We start from the raw sequence: 23,713 nt of genomic DNA, 5'->3' as shown, positions 1-23,713 counted from the left end.
CATTTCGTTCAAGTTGTCTCCATATTTCAAAAGTCTACACTGAAAAAGCTGAGCATCTTATAGCCTTATCTCCGACTCCTCTAGGTATGTTATCTAGTTTTATTTTTCTATTAATTATGTTTCATGTGTGTTAAGGATGTTAACGATGAAATTTTTGTTCGTAATCTCACTTTGAGGGGTTTTGAAAATGGGATAAACTTGCAAAGATGGTATTTTGGGCTGGAGATGAAGAGAAGACACCAAAAAAGGGTTTTTTTTTATCATGTGTGTCACTTAGATTATGTATTTGTTAGTAGTTGACTAATTATGGTAGTTAACTATGGTGGAAGTACATTAGGAGTACTTAAAGTTATTGGTAATTTATTAATTTTTTTATTCATGTGAAAGAAAAAAAATCCATCTAGATACGGTTCAATAGAGATGTTATGCCTTAATTCTTTTTAGTTTGAATTGCTTTAACTTTATAAAATGTTGAGTTGGAATTTTGCATGGAATTTTTTAGTGTGAACATACATACATATATGACTATTTAAGTAATGGTATGTAGTTAAACAAATTAAACTGATTTTTGATTAGTTACTTCCATTTTGATTTGGTTGATCTTGTGACGGTTTAGGAGCTTGATAGCAACTTTATGACCGGTTGGTTAATTTTGAGCAATTCTAACCTTATTAAAACTATCCAAGTCCAATCACTTTTCCTAACTTATAATTCCAAACAAATATTTTTACACCTCCATCCATTCCTTAATTATCTCCACTACTAATAAAATCAAATAATCATAGAACCCTCGATCACCAAAGAGAGACAGAGAGCAGTAATGAATTAGGGAAGGGAAGAATATAATATACAGCGATGGAGACTAATAAAAATTGTTGTCTATATTTCTTCTTATTCTTCCACCATCAATGCTTGTATCCATCGGCATAGAATGAAACACAAAAATTTTTATCATTTTCTATTCTTTATTAATTATTGTTAATGTTAAATACAAAAAGAAATATACAGAAAAAATACAGTACTTGTAAATGGTACGCATAACGTCGTTCATTTTCCTATATGAAAGTATGGGCGGTGCAATTTGGGACCACTCAAATTAAATAACATAAATTACTATTAGTTATATATATATATATATATATATATATATATATATATATATATAGTCAAAATGTATAATTACACCTTCTGAAATAAAATAAAGTTTATTTACTCTCTATAATAATTTACATGATGTTAGTTACTCTAGTTTCGTTCCTACTTTTTATTATTTTTTTATTCATTTTTTATTTTTGATTAACTTTAACCCTTGTATTGTTATATATTGCTTAGCGTTAATGTTAAAACATTTAAACTTGAATCTGATATTTATTTTAAGTACTAACTAGGACAGATGACTTAGATTTTGTCAACGAAATTTAAAACTCCCTATAATAAGTTCAATAATTAATAATTTGTGACTTATATATTCATCATACACCTAAATTGTGTTCTTTGCAATTCCATACATTAGAATTTGAAAACGAATACAGCTATTTAAATTTTTTTGTATGCAAAAGAGCAGGTTTGAAGTGTGCCAAAGGGATTTGACAAATGGGTTTGGGCATCGTGATGTCTAATAAATTATAAACAATAATAATATTGGCGTATCTATGCTATTGATAAACATGTTGGTATGTTAATGATTAATTTAAGTGAGTTATTTGAGTATATATAGCAGTTGTTTGTGAACAGGTATTCGAAAAACAAGAAGTAGCTATGGCTCGTACCAGGAGCAAAAAAGAGACACAGAAGAATAACAATCCCGAAAGAAGATGGCAAAAAAAATTGTTGGACCAAAAAAGGTACCTTGGATGGTTAGCGGTGAATTAACTGTAAACTTGGGATATTGTGTTTTGATAGTAAATGCTAAATCCCACATTCTCCTTTGTTGTTACTTTGTGCTGATTATGAATTTTTGTGTAGAAAACACTAGTATCTAGGTGCTCGCCATGTTGCGTGGCTTCAGTTATGAAGCAATTAGACTCAGGCACGGGCAGAGAGAAACTAATGGAGGTGCAGAACATGGGACTTGGCTGGCTGCAATATGTGCCTGAATGGGCTGTCAACCAAGATATGATGGTTGCATTAGCATCATCATATAATCGGGATGAGAATTCCTTGATCGTCGGAACAAGAAAAATTCCCATATCAGTTGAATTAATTGCACGGTGTTTTGGACTACCGAACCATGGTACGCAATTCTCAAATAAAATAGGGAGAAAAGGGAAAAAAATTATCCACTGTACTTTCGTTGACTATATGTTTTCGGTTAAATTAGCCATTAAATATTTGGACTGCATCGACTCAATTTTGTGCTTGACAGGGGATAGTTTCAAAAGTCCAAAAACAGCAGCAGAGCACCGAGTTGTTAACAGCTTCACAGGAAAGACACAAGCAGATTTAAAAAGGGATGTTATCACATGCTCGATGCAGTCCGATGTCGATAGAATGAACTTTCGGAGACAGTTCATCATGTTGATAGCCAAGTGTTTCTTCTTTCCCTCGCCGAAAGCCACTGTTTCAGACATACATATACGCGCTGCCATTGATGTATCGAACCCAAGGAAGATGTATTGGGCGAGGTACATTTATGATTTTTTAATTGAAGGAGTTCTGAGGTTTCAGGATGTAGGGAAGAAAATAGTTGATGGATGTATGTTCGCATTATTGGTGAGCCATATATCCCTAACTTTTGATTTGTTGTTTGTTATTTTATAGTATACCTTGTTTATAGCAATTACTATAACTTTTAGATTATATATCTCCATGCTAACAAGCATGGAGATTTAGGAAGATATAATGGGAGAGAACCGTGGATCAGAGACTGGTCGCTTGTTGATCTGAAGAAGATGGATGAAGAGGAAAGCACATCTCACTCGGTGAGACATAAGTGTGAAAGATATGTTAATCGGATCACTGCTTTTAAGCTCTAACGTGAATAAAACTTATACGTTGTCCACTGTAGGGGCTTCTAAATTTAATTGGAAAGATGTATGGGTCATCGAAAAAGTACAATCGTGTATCAAAGAGAAGATGCATCAAGAAAAAAACAAAGTCTGATAGAAAGACTCGTAAAAAAGCTCCCACGGTAGATGAAAACGAGACCGACATACCGGCTGACAATGAATCACTTGCTGGATTTGATCAACAACCTTCCAAAAAAAGGCAATTCAAAGATTTATTACTTTTGTTATAAACTTTTATTGCTCTAACCTGTGTCTTTTTAATATTATTATAGTATAAATAAATATCTTTTAGATTTTGTGTCTTTTTAATCATATATAAAGTTTTACCATGTATAGAGTAATTCATTATTTATCTAATTTTAGAAGTGTGATATTGATGCTGTAGTTGGTAAATCTATATTTTAAAAACTGTTGGAGATACTTATTTTGAGCATGGCAATAGACCTTACACATGTAAATACATCTTTTCCTGTTTTAGCATTAATTTCATAACATAATAAATTTGATGACTATGTGTCCTCTCCCGTTAAGTAATGCCAATACTAGTGACTTTAAATAGTATTACGAATAGCTAAATCTTGTCTCATTAGTTTGGATGTTATGTATATAATACTCCTGATGTTATTCGTGTGGCTTTCTGGATGTTAACTTATTTAAATTACGGAAGTTATTGACCATTCTGTACTATACTTGGGTATAGTAGATTTACTTGGTCGGATTATATTTGTGCTAGGTGACCTTTTTAATTATCACTTATAGTTGTTCATCTTCCAATTTATTTAAACAGAAAATGTAGCCAAGCTTCACAAAACGGATGCATTGAGGGGGATAAAGTGTTTATGAACAAGACATGTATCAAAATGCCTACGGGGGAGGAGACATTGGCCGACATGCCAGTGGTAAATGCAACAGATGATAATGTTAAGGACGGGCATTCAAAGGAAAGGCAAGTTATTGAAATTTTAGTTATCGTATGAAGTTTTAATGCTTTAACTTGCCTCATTGTAACAATATACTAGCATAATTTTTTTTGGGCAACTGCGTTGACATAATTTATCATTATATTTGTTTGCATATAACATTTTACCATATATAAAGTAATTTTAATATACGTTACCTACGTATAATATTGTGCTTATTTGAGAAGAATGGCAAAATTAGGGGTTGTAACTGGTATATTTATCTTGAATAGGAGTTTGATTATCTAATATTTTATCATTTAAATTTGGATGTTATGCGTGCCTCATACCCGATGTTATCTTTCTAGCATAATGGTTGCTAACTGGTTGGTAATGAGGATGTTACTATCCATTCTTTACTTTATTCTGCACGAAGAAGCTTTGGGTAAACTTTAGATTTAACATCATTTACGAATTTAAGCGTACTACATTTACTTGATTAACTCATATTTGTATAAGGTGTCTTTTGTTATTATCACTTATAGGTGCTCAACTTCTAATTTATTTAAGAGTCCCAAAACAGGTCCATTAGGGGGAATACTATGAGTCTGAGGTGGACATGTCCTGAAATGCCCAAAGGGGATGAGACAATGTCTGACACACCTGTTGAAAACGGAATAGATGATAATGTTGATGAAGGACCTTCGAATCAAAGGCAAGTTAGATAGATGATTTTAACAATAATATGAATTATTGAAGATTATAGTAGTTGCATGACTCTTTTACTTCTGACTCTTTCCTTCTTTTGAGGTGAAATATTTAATCAATAATAGATGTTATCCATATAATCTTATGCTGGTTACACAACTTTCTTTATTTTAGTTTTGGCTCAGATAAGAGCACTTAATTGTTAAGAGCACTCAGTTAAGAGCACTTAATTGTTAATGACTGTGCAGGGAATCCGGAGAGCTTGCAATGGTAGTGTATGTTGCACCAGAGGACCCAGCTCAAGTAGACTTTTCAATCCCGTCATTCTCGCTTGGCATCACTCAGATGCACATACCAGACTCACCGCCCAGATCTCCGGTAACAAATGATCAAAATGCGACTCCGGAACCTGAATCACCAGAAAACATAAAAACAAAAGCTGTGGTGGACACACTGATGCCATCTGGGGGTGTTGCAAGGCCGACAGGTGATGACATGAACAGGATATACAAGTGGGTGACAGATCGGAGGGGTGCAAAGAATACCACACTTGCGTGGATTCGCAATGGCGATGATGTTCAGCTGCAGCGAGCGGATCTTCAATCACTGGGATGGCGTAGAAGAGTAAGCGATACAGTAAGAGCAAACAAAAAAACTGTAATAAATTGCTATGTATGTGTTATGCATTAAAGTGCCATGAAAATGTAATACGTTTACTCTATTCAGGTGGTTGATTACTGCTGTGCCATGTTCAATACTTCGAGCAACGCAAGGTTCTGCACGCATTTTTACTGTATTCCACCGAGACTAATGGTTAGTGCAATCTTTCCTTACCCACTTAATATTAATTAATACCATAATTGCCTCGGTGAAGGATACTCTAAATTATTACTTTAGGTGTTTAACTAATGCAAAATGGGTTTACAGGCCATAATATTGACTGATGTTAACATTGAACGATTTGCCGGGACGAACACTGGTTTTGTCCCTGTTCTTAGCAAATTCATGGGCCGCGGGCAGCACTGGTTTGATGCGGAGAAAGCGAAAAAAGTTGATTATGTCAGTAATTTATATACTTACTAATCCACACACAAAATCTATTTTTTCATTACAAGAATATGGAAAAAATAACTATATACTAACATGCTTTATTCAACGATGAAGTGGTTTGTTCCAGTGTGCCGAGATGATCACTGGTGGCTATATGTACTCCACCGGAAGACTGATAACCTATGGGTGTTAGACTCTATGCACAATAGCCCACACTCAGAGCGCCGAGAGAAAATAGATAAATATGTAGTAAGTGAGAATAGATTTGATGATGCATATTTTTTCGGATGTTAGGTGTTGCCTTCCATGTTTTTTTCTTCTATTTTCCTCCCTAATTCTTTCTCTTTGGCTTGTCGAAGGGCTTTCTTCTCCAAGAGTTGGCAGCAACTGTAGACCCGAATGTAGTATTCACAGCTGAGGGCTATGAATGTTGATATGAAACAAGGCTCCAAAAACAGCCTAATGGGTAAGTCTAGAGGTGAAAACAAAAAAGGGATTAAAAAATCAACCCACACAAATTTTAACATGTTGGCACGACTTTTTGTCATTTGTGTTGCATAGGTGGGACTGTGGCGTATACGTCATTAAATGGATGGAAATGTGGGATCCAAAGAGCTTGGCAGAGGATGAATTGAATATGCCTATTTGGACGACGGTTAGTGAAATCCAAAACATATGTTGATGCTTATTTGCGTATTTAATAATTGATAAATAACTCTTCTTGGATGAATTCTACTTATGCTGGCTGGATTTATATTTGCTTCTTTATTGTATTCTATACCAAACACAAATACATCTGTATGTGATCACAGGCCCAGCTGCAACAAATTCGGAAAGAAATTGTAACTGACATTCTAATTTGCAAAGACAACATCTCTAGGAGTGAGGTAGATGGTGTACTCAATGTACCATGTCGTCATGTGGAGGATAGGGGAAAGAAAAAAACTCTTGAAGATCCTTGGACGAACCCACGGACAAGATCACTGGTTCGAAGGGCAGAACTGGCTAAGAAAGCTAAACGGAACTATAAGCCATAAATTGAGATTAGAGTTGGTCAGTGTGTGTTTTTTGTTAATTTGATTTCAGGATTTAGAGGATGTTATTTTTATATACAGATGGATGTTATTGGATATAAATCAAAACCGGGTGCATCTTTTTGTTGATATGGTTGATATGCTTGCAGAATTTACGTGATTTTATCATGAAATATTTGCGAAAGGTTTTGGATTTGGACTGGATTAAAAAAAATACAATAATTCAATATCCCAGTTAATATTTATGTATAAAAAAATTGTTTTTAAATTGTTAGTTTATTTTTTTATACATGTTTGGCTTGTTTTTGCTCAAATCGAGAACACATTGACTGAATTTTGAATTATGTTTCTAATATACAATTATTCATGCTTAATAGGCAGCTAAAAATATTTATGCCCAAGCAATAAATGCTCGATCGTGGATGTTATTCTAATAAATTAAAGGATGTTATTGGATGTAAATAAAATACATGTCTGGATATGACTTTTTGATGTCTAATTTTTTAAATAATAAAAGAAAGACCTTATTATGTACGGATACTTTTGGATATTCAAATTTAAACTTCATGTATTGCACCACATTATCATAATGATTAAATTATCAACTAAACATTTATTATTTTTAATATTAGTAACAAATAATAACGGTAACAAAGAGTAAAAGAATAAAAAAGTTGTATATTAGTTGCCCAAGTCTGTTATTGTATTTTGTTTAATAATGGTAGATAAAGCAGTAGCAAGTTAAAATAAAGTTGAGTATAGTGATTTACATAAAATAAATCCAATAAACCACCAAAATCATGATAACGTGAAATAAGGTTGAAGCATGGGCAAAGTACATAGTAGTTGTTAAACTCTAATGCTTATGATATGTAGTAATGTTAAACTTCGAATCCTCCAAGAATGTTTCCTGTGAAAAAAAAAAATTTAAAAACAAAACAAAAGAGGAAACAATTAGTAAATGGACATGACATTAATGCTATGAGAAATACACTAGGTACACATACACAATTGTTCAGCGTTATGGAATGAATTCAATAGTGATATGAAGGAGCCAGAGTGCATAGCCAAATTGTTTGTCATTTCTGAACAAGCCGGTTGCGTATCTTTGTAGGAAGTTGCCACATTTATAGGAGATGGTTGTGCATTACCATTAGGTCCCTTAACACACAAATCATATTGAAAGATAACACCATCACTTATTATCCATTCAACCAACTTAAAATAAACAAATAACATGAAAAGGGGGGTAGATCTCATATTTACCTTGTTGTGATTGTGAGTATTCTTGTTTTTGCGTGCCCTCTTTTTAATAGATTTTTCCAGATCTGCCCCAAGTCTGGTGGAAGTTGGACGACCTCGCGTAGGAACACGACGTGGGCCATGTAGCTCATCCATGCTAACAGGACACTCATCATGCGTATGTGAGTAAATCGCACTTGGTAAGGTGCAGCTTGATGCTCGAATTCCTTGTGTTCTCTGAGCTTCTCCCGAGCACTGTCCATGGCATCACGCAATATAGCAGCAACCTCTGGAGTAGCCACAAAATCCTGAGCGATGTTGTAAAAATCAGAACACAATTGCCTAAAAATTGTCATGCTTTCATCAGAACGGTCCATGTCAATGCTACTCCTGATGTATGTGTGTCTCCAACTAACATTCTTACTCCATCGGGATAGAATGTATTGTGAGGACACTGCTGTCACACGAAAATGTAGAAGAACAGCAAGACTGTGGCAGCATAGAATACCATTCGATTGGAACATAAAGCAATCACATTTAACGTCTGATGATTGCGAGCAATACACGACTTGGTATCTGCTGTACACTGACATGTCAAACACCATCTTTTGTTGGTCAACTTCACAAACTATACTTGTGCCATGATGGTTGATTAAGGAGATGTCACAATCAGCCTTTTTTATAAATTGATCCTGAACGTCTCGAAACATGGAGTTTATATATTCTCTCTGGAACTGCTTCTCTATTGGTGAGCTGGAAACACAAGGGATAATACCCCTTAAATCAGCAGCGTCACACTCAAGCTCCTTTTGCTCCTTGTCTATAACACAGTTTTGGTATTGGCGAACAAATTGCAACAAAGAGCTCTTACTGTTTAAGTACTTATCAAAAACTGAATGCATGCTCTCACTACGCTGTGTGCTCCTCATGCCAGCCCAGAATTCGTCCTTGAAAAATACTGGCACCCACATGTGTCGGTCAGCAAACATATCTGCAAATGAACAGGAAAGACCAAAAAATGCAAAAAAAAAACAAAAATAACGTCGGTTAACCTCTAAGTGCAACATCCATAATGACTATAAAATAACATCTATAAAGTAGCCACACAGAGGCAGCAAGGAACCAGAAGATTATACTACCATTTAGCCACCTAGAATTGTGGAGGTCATACTCTTCAATAAAATCGTGCCAATCTCTCTCAAATGAGTCCTTAGATTTGGATTCAAACACAATCCTCTTCATGCATGTGATGAGCTGATCGAAATGACGGTAACCTACCAGCTTGTTTGGTATCTTGTTTAGGATATGCCATATGCACCATCTATGGCGTGTGTGTGGTAATGTGGTCTCTAATGCAGAACGCATCTGCAGCGATTGGTCTGTTATAATACATATGGGGGCCTTACCCATACACTTCAACCAAGTACGAAAAAGCCATTCGAATGTACGAGTGTCCTCATTCCGCAATAATGCGCACCCAAGAAGCGTAGACATCCCATGGTGGTTGACACCTACGAAAGGCCCAAACGGCATGTCGTACCTAAACAATGAAAATATAAAAACATGATATGTAGGTGGAAATTCCAAATGCCGTGGATGGAAAAAAGTCTAATTAAGTACAACAGAAAAAATAGTAATTCCATACCTATTAGTCTTGTAAGTAGTGTCAAACGTCACGACATCACCAAAATATTCCCATGCAGCTCTACACCGAGCATCGGCCCAAAACACATTTCTAATGCTATGGTTTTCGTCCACATCTATTTCAAAGAAAAAGTTTGGATTGAGCTCCTTCATCCGTGAGAAGTGCTTAAGTAACTCTTTTGGATCCGTCTCATCCCCGGAAATGCGTAAGTGACGACTAATGTAATTTCTAACATCCTTCTCTGTAAAGGTGAGGTTGGCAGGGCCACCGACTGCATTGGCTAGTGCCTGGTACGTCTTACTCGGTCTAATGCCAGCTTGGTCATTTTGCTGTATCAGGTCCTTCACATGCATACTTAGCTGACGGTTTGTTGAGAACATTCTAGATAGCTTCGGATTAAGCGGGTGTGAGTGGGATACCTCTACTCGAGAAATTCTCCACTGCCCTGTCATTTTATATAATGCCAAATAGCAACGGACTTTGCAGTTTGTTGAGGCCACTGTTTTCCTTCTCTGGGGTGCCTTTACACGGGATCTGCGGTATCCATCTCTGTTACAATGCAAAGCTTGATTAACAACCACCCTCTGATCGTTTATGGTCTCCCAGCCGGTGGTTCTTATTTTGACGACAAATCCAGTCCTAGCCGCATATCGGTAATAATATGCACGCGCATCTTCTAATGTGCCGAAGCACATTCCCTCCTCGGGATCTACCTCCTCGTCACTAATGGCTTGATTTATGACCTGAAAAAAAAACAAAGAAAGAAAAAAAAAACAAATAAAACTCTACATAATAGTTAACTATACAAAAGTGGCTAATTTCACTATCGAGTATAACAAATAAAACACAATACTATACTTCTAGGTCCTAATTTCGTTTTATTATGTATGTTAACGTAGATGTTAACTTAATGTAATTATTTTTGGATTTACGTATATTTTTAATTTTTTTATTTAAATTCTCTATTATATTTTAAGTAATTTAAAATTAAATATTATAAAAAAGTTATTGTTCATTAAAATACTTATTTCTATGATTTATCTCTCATTTAAATTAAAACACAGACAAGAGGATGAAAACATCCATGTCCTAACGTTTCTTTTGGAGAACAGGCGCAATGGTTGCTTATGTGTTCTAATAATAATAATAATAACTAGCGGCTCACCAGGCACTGTCGTGCCTGTTGAGCCACTTTTCTATTGAGTTTAAGAAATTAATTTTATATTTTTATTTTAAAATTATAAATTTAATAATAATTAAAAAAATTATAAAAATATAAAATATCTTAAATTATTTAACATGTAAAATATTAAAAAAATAAATTTAAATTAAAAAGTAAGATTAAAAAAATATTAATTTACTATTATGTGTAATAAAATTAATATAAAAATTTATTGATATTATTTAAAGATTAATTATTTATAAATATTATTAAATTTATTTATTTATTTAATCTTATCTAATTAGAAACAAATTTAAAAATTTATATCCAAAATATTTTTTATCTCCATCAATAATTCTAATAGATAAAAAATATATTTTTTAATTTAATATTAAAATAATAGTACTTTTATCTATTATTTAAGTAAAAATTATCTTTTGTAAATAACTAACATATATTTTAGTTTATATATACTCTTTTTGAATCAGAATAATGTTATTATCATTATTTTTTGAATTATATTTTGGTTTATAGTAATTTTAATTTTAATAAAATATGATATAAATAAAGTCACATCAATATTAAAATAAAAAATACTTATCTAATAAATTTGAAGAGTGGATGATATATTAACAAAAAAATAAAATTAATTTCTTAAAAACAATAGAAAAGCAAAGTGCCTATTCAGCCACTTTTTTATTGAGTTAAAAAAATATTTTTATTTTTTTATTTTTAAAATTATAAATTTGATCAATAAATAAAAATTAATTATAAAACATAAAATATTTTATATTATTTAAGATATGTAAAAATATAAAATAATTAAATTTAAATTAAAAAAGGTAAAAAGTTATATTATTATTATGTATACTAAAATTAAGATAAAGATTTACTAACATGGTTTACAAATTAGTTATTTATATATTAAATTTATTTATTTTCTCAATCTTATTTAATTTGAAGCAAATTTAAAAATTTATATTCAAAATACTCTTTATTTTTATGTATAATTCAAATAGATAAAAAAATATTTTTTTAATCTTATATTAAACATCTTTAATTATTTTTTATTTTATTATTATTTTAAAATTATTAACTTTTATTTTGATTATATCATCTCATCATATTATACACTATCATTTTTTCTTATCATTCTTTTTACATGAATAACTATTAGTATTATCGTCTCACCGTCACTATTATGTTGTCTTGTTTTATTATTTTCTTGTTTTCTTCTTCTATTAACCACCACCGCAATCAATTACCATAATACCATTATGGCAGCTCTCATTTTTGTTCATCACTTTATATGTGAAAGACAAATTAAAAATATATAAGAATGAGTTTACAAAATAATTTATGAGAGTTCTTCAGTTCATTATTGATAGGTATATACATGTCAAAAAAATTAAAAAATAAATATCAGATAAAAAAATAATCATTTTTTTAAATTAAATTGATAAGAGAAAACTTTGTATGTGAAAGACAGATTAAAAATATATAAGAATGAATACAATTTGGTAAGTAAACTGAAGAGAAAGGAAAATGAAGGTGAAAGTTATGCGTGAAATTAATATACGTAGTAAAATGGTATAAAATTTGCAATTGTAGTAAATGAAAGCGAAGAAAAACTGGAGACGATACAATCACGATATTCAAGGAAGGAGAATGATGGCAACAGTAATAATAAGAGTGCACCTAATGGTGAGAGGAGAAGTACTAAAAATTGAATAATGAGATCAAACTTGGTATAAAGTAGTCACATAAAGAATATATCCAAAATAAAACGATAAGATCCATAAAAAATTATTTATCACCCCTAATTATTTTTTTCCTCCTTTCATACATGGCGTCCAAAATCAACATTTGGCATAGTTATTATCTAGTTCAAAAAATTACAAAAACTCATCCAAATAATTGTTACATACAGAGAAGTATATTCAGACTTGGAAAGAAAAGTAAGAAAAATTGAAAACGGATAAAATTAATTAAATGGATAAATTATTGGAATAAAGAATTGAAGGAGAAGTTACGGTTTCTACAACTATTAGTGAAATATATAATGAAAATAAGATAAAAGAACACGTGTTGCTGTTAACGGTAAAAGTTCTTTTATCTAAAGTAACTGACGCATGTACGGGAGATTTTTGGATACGAAAACTCCATATCTACGTTATATATTGTTATAGATTTCTGTTACTTGTACCCGTTTCATTGTCATGCGCTTCCATTCCTATATGTTTCAAAAGTAAAATATAATTATTAAAAACTAATTGAATTCATAACAAAGAAAATTAGTTATCGTATTACCGGTATCAAATTAATGATGGGTGGTAGTTAATCATCTCCCGATAAGTTGCTGTCTTTGTTCTTCGATCATGTTGTCTTCTTCGCCTAGCATATTCTGTTCAAGTAGGTCGACGTTGACGTGATTGTTGATTTTGTGAAATTTCCGCCTAGTGTTCAAGTGGATCGACGTTGACGTGATTGTTGATTTTGTGAAGTTTCCATTTTTATTTGTCAGAAATATAGCAAGATGCAGAGACGAAAAAGGTTTGCGATACCAAAATTGAAAGTGAAAAAGTATTTAATTCTGTTGGGGTTTCAGTTTTTAAATTTAGTACGTAGTGGGAGCAGTTTTTTATTGAAAGTAAATCAGTTTTAAAATAGGTCGTGGGTTGAAAATGAATCAGTTTAATACTCTATCGTGAGATAAATTCTTTTTTTATAAAAAAATAAAAAATTGAAGATGTGGTAACAGTTTGTTATATTGAATTCAGTGTGTAACAAAAATAAAAAAGAAATAGAGGTAAATAGGAAGAAGAAATTGGATACCAAACTTTTCTATCCCATTATATATTGGTATAGATAAAAAAATAGTTATTATGACAAAAATAAAAAAATAGTAAATAGAAAATAATAGAAAAAATAGTTATTATAATAGAAATTAAAGTTGTCAATCATGCAATGGGACTATTTCAATTCGAAAAGAATAAAAAAAATTCAAATCTAAATTAATTTAATATTAAATAAAATAAAATTACATAAAAATTATTATTTACCGTATAAATTAAATAAAAAATTACCAATATTTTAAATAAATATTTTATATAACAACTGTCAAACAGGACTCATTGAATAAAAAAAATTGAACATCAAACTTCCATATTTTTTTTTGTATATTTTTATTTTGTTATAGTATAAATAATAGTTTTAGAATTATCTAAATATTTTAATATAAATTATTTAATATTGTCAAAGCTAAAAAATTTAAGAGATAAAATTAATATTTCTTTTAATGATTATTTTTAAAATTATAAATACACAATAAAAAATTAGAGTACATTAAAATAGTACCATAATAAAAAATAATTCAAAAGATAAAATTAACAAACCAATGCAATATATATGCATAACTAACCAATGTTATCATCATTCAGAATATTATTTGGACCAATTCTAATATTTGAATATCTAAAACCAGATTTTTATTATATAAATAATATTTTTTGAATTTCGTAAATCTTTTAATATAAATAATTTAATATTATCTGGACAAAAAATTAAAAAATAAGATTAATATTTCTTTTAAGAATGATTTTTATCAAAATTATAAATACATAATAAAAATTTAGAGTACATTAAAATAGTACCATAATAAAAAAAATTTAAATATTAAATTAATAGTGTAAATTTTTTAAGTGAACAATTAACAATCATAATATACTGTATTATAGATATATGTAACATAGTATATTAGAAATAATTAAAAGTTTACTAAGAATAATAATTTATACCCACTAATATTATTACCGTTCTATCTATTAAAAAATTTGGACCAATTTTATTACTATTATGAATATCTAAATAATTAAAAGCAAATCTATTATTGGCATGAGTCTAATGTATTTTTAAAATCTATCAATGTATTCAATAATATTAATAAGAGATGAGATGAGAAGAGAAAAATGGGTAAGAAGTGACAGGTGAGAATTACGTCAAGTGGCCAAGTGAAGTGATGAAAGTTTTCAGAGATAATTGACATTAAGTGGAGAAGTTGATTAAAAAGGATAATATTGGAAAAAAATTTTGGACACCAAACCCATGTATTGCCATTATATATTGTTATAGATATGTAATTTTTTTAAGTTAAATAATAAGCATAAGAGTGTATATTAATTTAATTAATTTTGTTATAGAATACCAATTAATTATGTTACTTTGACGTCTGTTATTTTGTTATTGAAAATGAATCGGTATTTAAATTGAGTATGTATTAATAGTTTTTTTTTATTGAAAGTGAATAAAATAAAAAAATTGAGTACGTAGTAACAGTTTTTTTTATTGAAATCAGTTTTTAAGTTCTGTCGTGTCGTGGGACAGTTTCTAATAAAGAGAGAATAGGGGTAAAATAGGAAGAAAGAATTGGATACCAAAATTCCGTATCCCCATTATATATTGGTATAGATAATAATAATAATAATGATAATAATAATAAAAGATATCAATTGTACAAGGCATAAACGACAAAAAAAAGGCATATTTATGAAAATGAAAGAGGAATAATACGGAAGACATAGTAGGGACCATAGCTTCTATTTCTCCAGATTTTGTTTTAAAATCTTTCAAATAAATTTTCTCTGAAAAACATTTTATTTTAAATAGTTAGATTATAGGATAAATCCAAAGTTGTTTTTCAATATTTTTATTAACTCGAATTTTGATTTAAAAAATTATTTTGTAATTCTTTGACAAAATTAAAGGTAAAATTTACAATTTGAGAATTGAATGAAATTTTAAATTAATTAGAATATCAATGAATGCTATGTGTACGAAAGCGTGATGATATATGATAGTCTTGGTTATATTGTTTGTGATGATGCTAAAACTTATTTGCCGGTGCAAATAATTTTTTTTTTGAGATAAATAGCAAACAAATAATGATCAAGAATGTTACGCATATAACTAAAGTGCTAAAAAATACATAAAAAAAATAATCCGAGTTATTACCATACCTCATCAGAGCTAGTGTAGTTTTCTATATTCTCAGAAATTGATTGACTGGCAACAATTTCATTGGGTGAGTCCGTCTGTTGTACAAATTCTTCAGCACCTTCTGCCATAGGTACTGTATTAAGGTCGAAATCAATTGCCATACAAATTACAATGATAAAAATACTTTTCTTGTAAAATTCCTTGGCTTATACACTATTGTGCTTGCAATGGTGTTATTCTTGTGATTTTTGAATGAATATGATTGAATTAACATAAAGTATATATTAGGATAGGTTTCATGTTTCATATCTCCAATAATTGATGATAAATACCATAACGGACAAAGAATCAATTGCAATTATTTAATGTAATTGATATTATAATTACCGTTCTTAAATATAATTATTATTAATCTTTATTGTATTTTTATATATAAAAATCAAATTATAAAAAGGAATATTAAGTATTAATTACAATAGTGCCTAATAAAAAGGATATGATTTTTTAATTAATATCATTAATTAGCAGATTTGATAAGAACGATGATAAGTAGAATGAACGGTGATAAGTAGAATGATAAGAGAGTGAAGTAAAAAATAAAACTGTTATTAAGTGATATAAATGAAGTAAAATATGGAAAGTTTTGGTTGAATATGGCTGAAAAATTTTGGTTACCAAACTTTTTCCATTATATATTGGTATAGATAATATTTTTTTAGTAATTATTCATTAATAAATGTTGCATTAATGATTCTATTTATTATATTTCAATGTGTTTATTTCAATTAGACTCAATAAATTACCAAAGGGAAAGTCTAGGGGACCAGCAATTCTATTGAATTATGGCCAGCATGTAACCAGCAGAGAAAGGTGAGTCATTGGATGAAATCTCACACAAATCTCACACCATCAAATCATCATTGATGGCTAGTTGATGGCTAACAATCACAAAAGTTGCTGTCCCCCTAGCATTGCTCATTACCAAAATTCAAACTTATTATCTTAAACTTCTTCCTTGATCATATGGTTAGAATCGTTTAACAGAATATCTTCAGACCATACAATTTTTAAAGTAAAAGAAAAATACAATAAAACATATTAGAAAACCTAAAAAATTAAAATAAGTTTTAAAATAGAATATATATATATATATATATATATATATATATATATATAAGAAAAATAATAAATAAAAACTTACTTGGCCTATGACATAGAAAAATAAAGAGAACGACATAATCATGAAAGTTGAAATAACGAAAAATATATAACACAGTTCTTATCTTAACACATTTAAATGTTATATGTCAATCTAATAATTAATAAAAAATAATATTATCCAATGTAAAATAGATTAAAAATAAGAAAGAGATTAACAAAATCAATTAACAAAGTTCTTATCAAGTTGCCAGATTATTTAAAAAATCAATTAACAAAGTTCGTATCTTACTATATTTATTATATTTATTGTGTTATATGTCAATCTAATAATTAATAAAAAATATTTTTTAATATAGAACATATTAAAAATAAAGAAAAAATTAACAAAATATACTTAGAGATTTTTCATTCTACCATTGGTAAGTATAAATTTTTTTACATCTTTTATATGCCAATCGTATGACAGATGAATAATATTAAATTAATTAATCTTTTTGCAATAATTTAAACAATTAGTGATGAGCGGATATTTTATACGCTTTTTGGGGGTAATTTCATGTAGATTTTAGCATGTTTCAGTTAGTTTTTAGTAAAATAATATTAGTTTTTAGGCAAAAATCATATTTCTGGACTTTACTATGAGTTTGTGTATTTTTCTGTGATTTCAGGTATTTTCTGGCTGAAATTGAGGGAGCTGAGCAAAAATCTGACTTAGGCTGAAAAAGGACTGCTGATGCTGTTGGATCCTGACCTCCCTGCACTTGAAATGGATTTTCTGGAGCTACAGGAGTCCAATTGGCGCGCTCTCAACGGCGTTGGAAAGTAGACATCCAGGGCTTTCCAGCAATATATAATAGTCCATACTTTGAGCGAGGATAGACGACGTAACTTGGCGTTAAACGCCAAGTTCATGCTGCTGTCTGGAGTTAAACGCCAGAAAAATGTCATTATCCGGAGTTGAACGCCCAAAACACGTCATAACCTGAAGTTTGACGCCAAGAAAGGCCTTTTCACGTGGAAAGCTTTAGTCTCAGCCCCAGCACACACCAAGTGGGCCCCAGAAGTGGATTTCTGCACCAATTATCTTAGTTTATTCATTTTCTGTAACCCTAGGTTATTAGTTTACTATTTAAACAACTTTTACAGACATTTCTTGTACCTCATGACATTTTCAGATCTGAATTATACACTTTGTGACGGCATGAGTCTCTAAGCTCCATTGTTGGGGGTGAGGAGCTCTGCAGCGTCTCGATGATTTAATACAATTCCTTTGTTTTCCATTCAAACACGCTTGTTCTTATCTAAGATGTTTATTCGCGCTTAACTGTGGATAAGGTGATGATCCGTGACACTCATCACCTTCCTCAACCCATGAACGTGTGCCTGACAACCACCTCCGTTCTACATCAGATTGAATGAATATCTCTTAGATTCCCCAACAGAATCTTCGTGGTATAAGCCGGATTGATGGTGGCATTCATGAGAATCCGGAAAGTCTAAACCTTGTCTGTGGTATTCCGAGTAGGATTCCGGGATTGGATGACTGTGACGTGCTTCAAACTTTAACCTGCTGGGCGTTAGTGACAAACGCAAAAGAGTGATTCTATTCCAGTAGGAGCGGGAACCAACCGGTGATTAGCCGTACTGTGACAGAGTGCGTGAGCATAGTTTTCACTGTGAGGATGGGAAGTAGCCACTGACAACGGTGACACCCTACATAGAGCTTGCCATGGAAGGAACCTGCGTGTGAGAAGAGGATTTCAAGGAAGAGTTGAAGTCAGAGGACAAAGCATCTCCAAAACTCCAACATATTCTCCAGTGCTGCAAATCAAAGTAACATTGTTCCCTCTTTTATCAAATCTAGTAATTTCACTTTTAATCCAAATAATCCTATTGACATCCTAACTAAGATTAATAAAATAAATATTGATTGCTTCAAACCAATAATCTCTGTGGATTCGACCCTTACTCACGTAAGGTATTACTTGGACGACCCAGTACACTTGCTGGTTAGTTGAACGGAGTTGTGAGCTTCTCTAACAGTGCTTGAAACTCTTTTATCACAATTTCGTCCACCAAGTTTTTGGCGCCGTTGCCGGGGATTATTGCGTTTGGACAATTGAAGGTTTATTTTATTTCTTAGATTAGGAATAATTTATTTTTATTTTTATTCTTATTTTTATAGAGTCATTAAATCTTGATAGGATAGTTTCTTTTCAAAAATTTCTCTTCAAAAATATTATTTTCCTTAATTAATTGTTAATCCTTTGTGAGTTTAGTGTCTTGTTCTAAGTTTGGTGTCAATTGCATATTTTATATTTTTCTCAAAATTTTCGACTTGTGTCTTTGTTCTTCATTGATTTTCAAGTTGTTCTTGTTTATTTTTCTTATTTGATCTTGAGTTTTTCTTGTTCTGTGTCTTTTCTTGTTTTTCTTTTACTAATCCAAAGCATTAGTCTTTCAAAAAGAATATACCTGCCCAGAACAATTGTTACCTTTTCTGCCTATTTGGCTAGAATAGAAGGGTCATATTCTTGATAAGGGAGCACCAATACTTTCAAAAATCTTTTTCAAAAATAATTTTTCTTGATTTAATCTTGTGCCAAACTTTAAGTTTGGTGTTTTCTTGTTAATCTTTTCATAAATTTCGAAAATTTATTTTGATTTTCTAAAAATTTTAAGTTTGGTGTTCTTCCTTTTGTTCTTGGTGTTCTTGTGAATCTTCAAAGTGTTCTTGAGTTTTTCTTGTGTCTTGATCTTAAAATTTTTAAGTTTGGTGTTCCTTGGTGTTTTCCCTCCAAAAATTTTCGAAAATTAAGGAGCATTAGATTTAAAAATTTTAAGTCTTGTGTCTTTTGTGTGTTTTTCTCTTTCATCATAAAATTCAAAATTCAAAAATTTTTATCTTTCTAACTAATTTTGAACAATTTTTTTTCGAAAATCTTTTATAAAAAAAATTTTCAATTTTCAATTTCAAAATATTTCCACTTTCTTTTATTTATTTCGTTTTTATTTTATTTTAAAAAAAAAATTTAATTTTTATAAAATAAATAATATCAACATATATACCCTTTCTTTTGGTCCAACACGGAAGCACCTATGAATGAACAGTCCAAGAGGACTCTGGGGTCATATGCTAACCCCACTACTGCTTCATATGGGAGTAGTATCTGTATACCTTCCATTGGAGTTAGTAGCTTTGAGCTGAATCCTCAGCTCATTATCATGGTGCAGCAAAACTGCCAGTACTCTGGTCTTCCACATGAAGAACCTACAGAATTTCTGGCACAATTTCTGCAAATTGCTGATACAGTACATGATAAGGAAGTGGATCAGGATGTCTACAGATTACTACTGTTTCCATTTGCTGTAAAAGATCAAGCTAAGAGGTGGTTAAATAACCAGCCTAAGAACAGCATAAAAACATGGAAACAGCTGTCAGAAAAATTCCTGAATCACTATTTCCCTCCAAAAAGGATGACACAGCTAAGGCTAAGCATCCAAGGCTTCAAACAAGGAGATAATGAATCTCTTTATGATGCCTGGGAGAGATACAGAGAGTTGCTAAGAAAATGCCCCTCTGAAATGTTTTCGGAATGGGTGCAATTAGACATCTTCTACTATGGGCTTACAGAAAAAGCTCAGATTTCTCTAGACCACTCAGCTGGTGGATCTATACATATGAGAAAAACAATTGAAGAGGCTCAAGAGCTTATTGATACAGTTGCCAGAAATCAACATCTGTACTTAAGCAATGAATCTTTCATGAAAGAAGAAGCTAAAACAGTAACTGCAGAACTCAGTCCAGTGGATCAGGCTAATGAATTCAATCAGCAATTGGACTTTCTAACTCAACAGCTAGCCGAATTCAAGGAAATATTACAGGAAACAAGAATGGCTAACAGGAACATGGAAGTACAATTAAAGCAGACAGAAAAACAACTGTCAAGACAAATAACAGAAGAATGTCAAGCAGTTCAATTAAGAAGTGGGAAAACATTAAATACCTCACTTCAAAGCAGCAGGAAACCAAGAAATGAACAAGTGGATACTCAAAATCCTCCTGAAGACAGTCCAAGCCCAGAAAGGGACAAAGCTGGCGCTGAACGCCCAGACCATGCTCATTCCTGGCGTTCAACGCCAGAAACAAGCATGAATCCGGCGTTGAACGCCCAAGGGGAACATGGTTCTGGCGTTCAAACGCCAGTAACAAACAAGGAAGGGGCGTCTAACGCCACTCCAGCTCCCACCACTGGCATTCAAATACCAGTGGGGAATCAGTCACATACAAGTGCTGATAACAACCCTTCTAAAAAGGCTTCCCAACCCACTTCTGTAGGTAATAAACCTGCAGCAACTAAGGTTGAGGAATACAAAGCCAAAATGCCTTATCCTCAAAAACTCCGCCAAACGGAACAGGATAAGCAATTTGCCCGCTTTGCAGACTATCTCAGAACTCTTGAAATAAAGATTCCGTTTGCAGAAGCACTTGAGCAAATACCCTCTTATGCTAAGTTCATGAAAGAGATCTTAAGTCATAAGAAGGATTGGAGGGAAACTGAAAAAGTTTACCTCACTGAAGAATGCAGTGCAGTCATTCTGAAAAGCTTACCTGAGAAGCTTAAAGATCCTGGGAGCTTTATGATACCATGCACATTAGAGGGCACTTGCACCAAACAAGCTTTATGTGATCTTGGAGCAAGTATCAACCTAATGCCTGCATCTACTATCAGAAAGCTTGGTTTAACTGAAGAAATCAAACCAACCAGGATATGTCTTCAACTTGCTGATGGCTCCATTAAATACCCATCAGGCGTGATTGAGGACATGATAGTCAAGGTTGGGCCATTTGCCTTTCCTACTGACTTTGTGGTGCTGGAAATAGAGGAGCACAAGAGTGCAACTCTCATTCTAGGAAGACCTTTCCTAGCAACTGGCCGAACCCTCATTGATGTCCAAAAAGGGGAAGTAACCTTGAGAGTCAATGAGGAAGAGTTCAAGCTGAATGTTGTTAAAGCCATGCAACATCCAGACACCCCAAATGACTGCATGAGTGTTGATATTATTGACTCTCTGGTAAGAGAGGTCAATATGGCTGAGAGTCTCGAATCAGAGCTAGAGGAATTTAGACTCAATGCTTTCGAGAATGCAAAGATTTACAAAGAGAAAGCAAAAAGATGGCATGATAAGAAATTGTCATCCAGAGTCTTTGAGCCGGGGCAGAAAGTTCTGCTATTCAATTCTAGGCTCAAATTATTCCCTGGGAAATTAAAATCCCGGTGGAGAAGTCCATATGTCATTACAAATGTATCACCATATGGATACATAGAGCTTCAGGATAATGACTCTAACAAAAAGTTCATTGTTAATGGACAAAGAGTCAAACATTATCTTGAAGGCAATTTTGAGCAAGAATGCTCAAAACTGAGACTTGATTAAAACTCAGTCCAGCTAATGACATTAAAGAAGCGCTTGCTGGGAGGCAACCCAGCCAATCACAAAATTTAATTTTATTCGTATTGATTTTTTTTACAGGTAGATGCTACAGTATCTTCAAAAGGTGAAATAGCAATTGGTTGAAGTCACAGAGTTACAGGGAAATTTGGAAGCTCACTGGCGTGAAAAAGCCAGTAAGAAACATTTTGGGCGTTGAACGCCCAAAAGAAGCACCCACTGGGCGTTCAACGCCAGTAAGGGTAGCCATCTGGGCGTTCAACGCCAGAAAGAAGCATCAGCTGGGCGTTGAACGCCCAGGAGAAGCAGCATTTGGGCGTTAAACGCCCAAAACATGCATCGTTTGGGCGTTTAACGCCAGGATGGTGGGGAGGAGGTAAAATTCGTCTCTCTTTACAAATTTTCTAATTTTTTATGTTTCAATTCATGTTTTCTTGCATAAACATATTTCAAATTATCATCCCTCAAATCAAATTAGTGTTCTAAAAATCCTAATTTCTAAAATCCCTTTTTCAAAAATTATCACATGTATCTTAATCCATAAAAACAAATTAATTTTCAATCCAATCAAACTCTTTTAAGTTTGTTTTAAAAACTCAATTATCTTTTTAAAATCTTTTTCAAATCTTTTTCAACTCATCTTATCTTTATTTGAAAATGCCTTTCCTTCTACTCCTCTCCTTTCCTTTCTTTTGCTTGAGGACAAGCAAACCTCTAAGTTTGGTGTGATTTGCCATGATCACTGAGCTAAAACTCATTAAGACCATGGCACCTAAGAGAACAGGAAGAGCAAGGATGTGAACTTAAGGGAGCTGAAGCGTCAGAAATTAATTCTTGAAGGCACCCCACAGACTAGAGGAACATCCACTTCCCAAAATACAGGTTGTTAAGTTCTAATTCCAGCTTTAACTCTGTGATAGTATTATTTTAGAAATTGACCTTAGAAGATATTTAGTAGTAATTAGGATGTCTATTTTGATTTTATTTCCAATTAAGCTATAATTTATTTTTCTCATCATCATGAGGCATGAATAAAGTAGTAGATTTTCTTTTAGAATAAAGAAGTATTTATATTTTTCGAGTTCTTAATAATAAAATTTATAATTAATTATATGTGGTGGCAATACTTTTTGTTCTCTGAATGAATGCTTGAACAGTGCATAATATGTACTTTGAATTTGATGAATATTGGCTCCTGAAAGGATGAGGAACACGAAAAATATTGTTGATGATCTGAAAAATCATGAAATTGATTCTTGAAGCAAGAAAAAGCAGTAAAAAAAAAAAAACACAATATTCACAAGCCATGGGCACTAGCCAAGAATAAAAAGGATCCAAGGCTTTGAGCATCAATG

The 23,713-nt window shown here is 31.9% G+C and overlaps 1 protein-coding gene across 1 annotated transcript; it reads right to left on the bottom strand.

The window, feature by feature from the left end:
• Window positions 1-7,692: 7,692 nt before the first annotated feature.
• On the bottom strand, window positions 7,693-15,871 carry LOC112701317 (protein FAR1-RELATED SEQUENCE 5-like). The gene is made up of 5 exons (XM_072198769.1): window positions 15,764-15,871; window positions 9,587-10,329; window positions 9,390-9,481; window positions 8,139-8,932; window positions 7,693-7,860 (listed from the first exon to the last, which is right to left on the bottom strand). Exons 1-5 carry the CDS (start codon window positions 15,869-15,871, stop codon window positions 7,693-7,695), a joined length of 1,905 nt encoding a protein of 634 aa, XP_072054870.1.
• Window positions 15,872-23,713: the final 7,842 nt, after the last annotated feature.

This window comes from Arachis hypogaea, chromosome 7, assembly GCF_003086295.3.
Source record: "Arachis hypogaea cultivar Tifrunner chromosome 7, arahy.Tifrunner.gnm2.J5K5, whole genome shotgun sequence".
Lineage (NCBI taxonomy): Eukaryota > Viridiplantae > Streptophyta > Magnoliopsida > Fabales > Fabaceae > Arachis > Arachis hypogaea.
Note: the sequence above shows the minus strand (reverse complement) of the source record. Positions and strands in the feature narration are given on the sequence as shown.

What these genes read in the sequence shown, in the direction of transcription:
- LOC112701317 (XM_072198769.1), bottom strand. Translation starts at nt 15,871, where the DNA reads ATGGCAGAAGGTGCTGAAGAATTTGTACAACAGACGGACTCACCCAAT. An exon ending in ACTACACTAGCTCTGATGAG is followed by an intron (nt 10,330 to 15,763) that starts GTATGGTAATAA and finishes TTTTTTTTTCAG; the next exon opens with GTCATAAATCAAGCCATTAG. An exon ending in ATCAAGCTGCACCTTACCAA is followed by an intron (nt 7,861 to 8,138) that starts GTGCGATTTACT and finishes TTGTGTGTTAAG; the next exon opens with GGACCTAATGGTAATGCACA.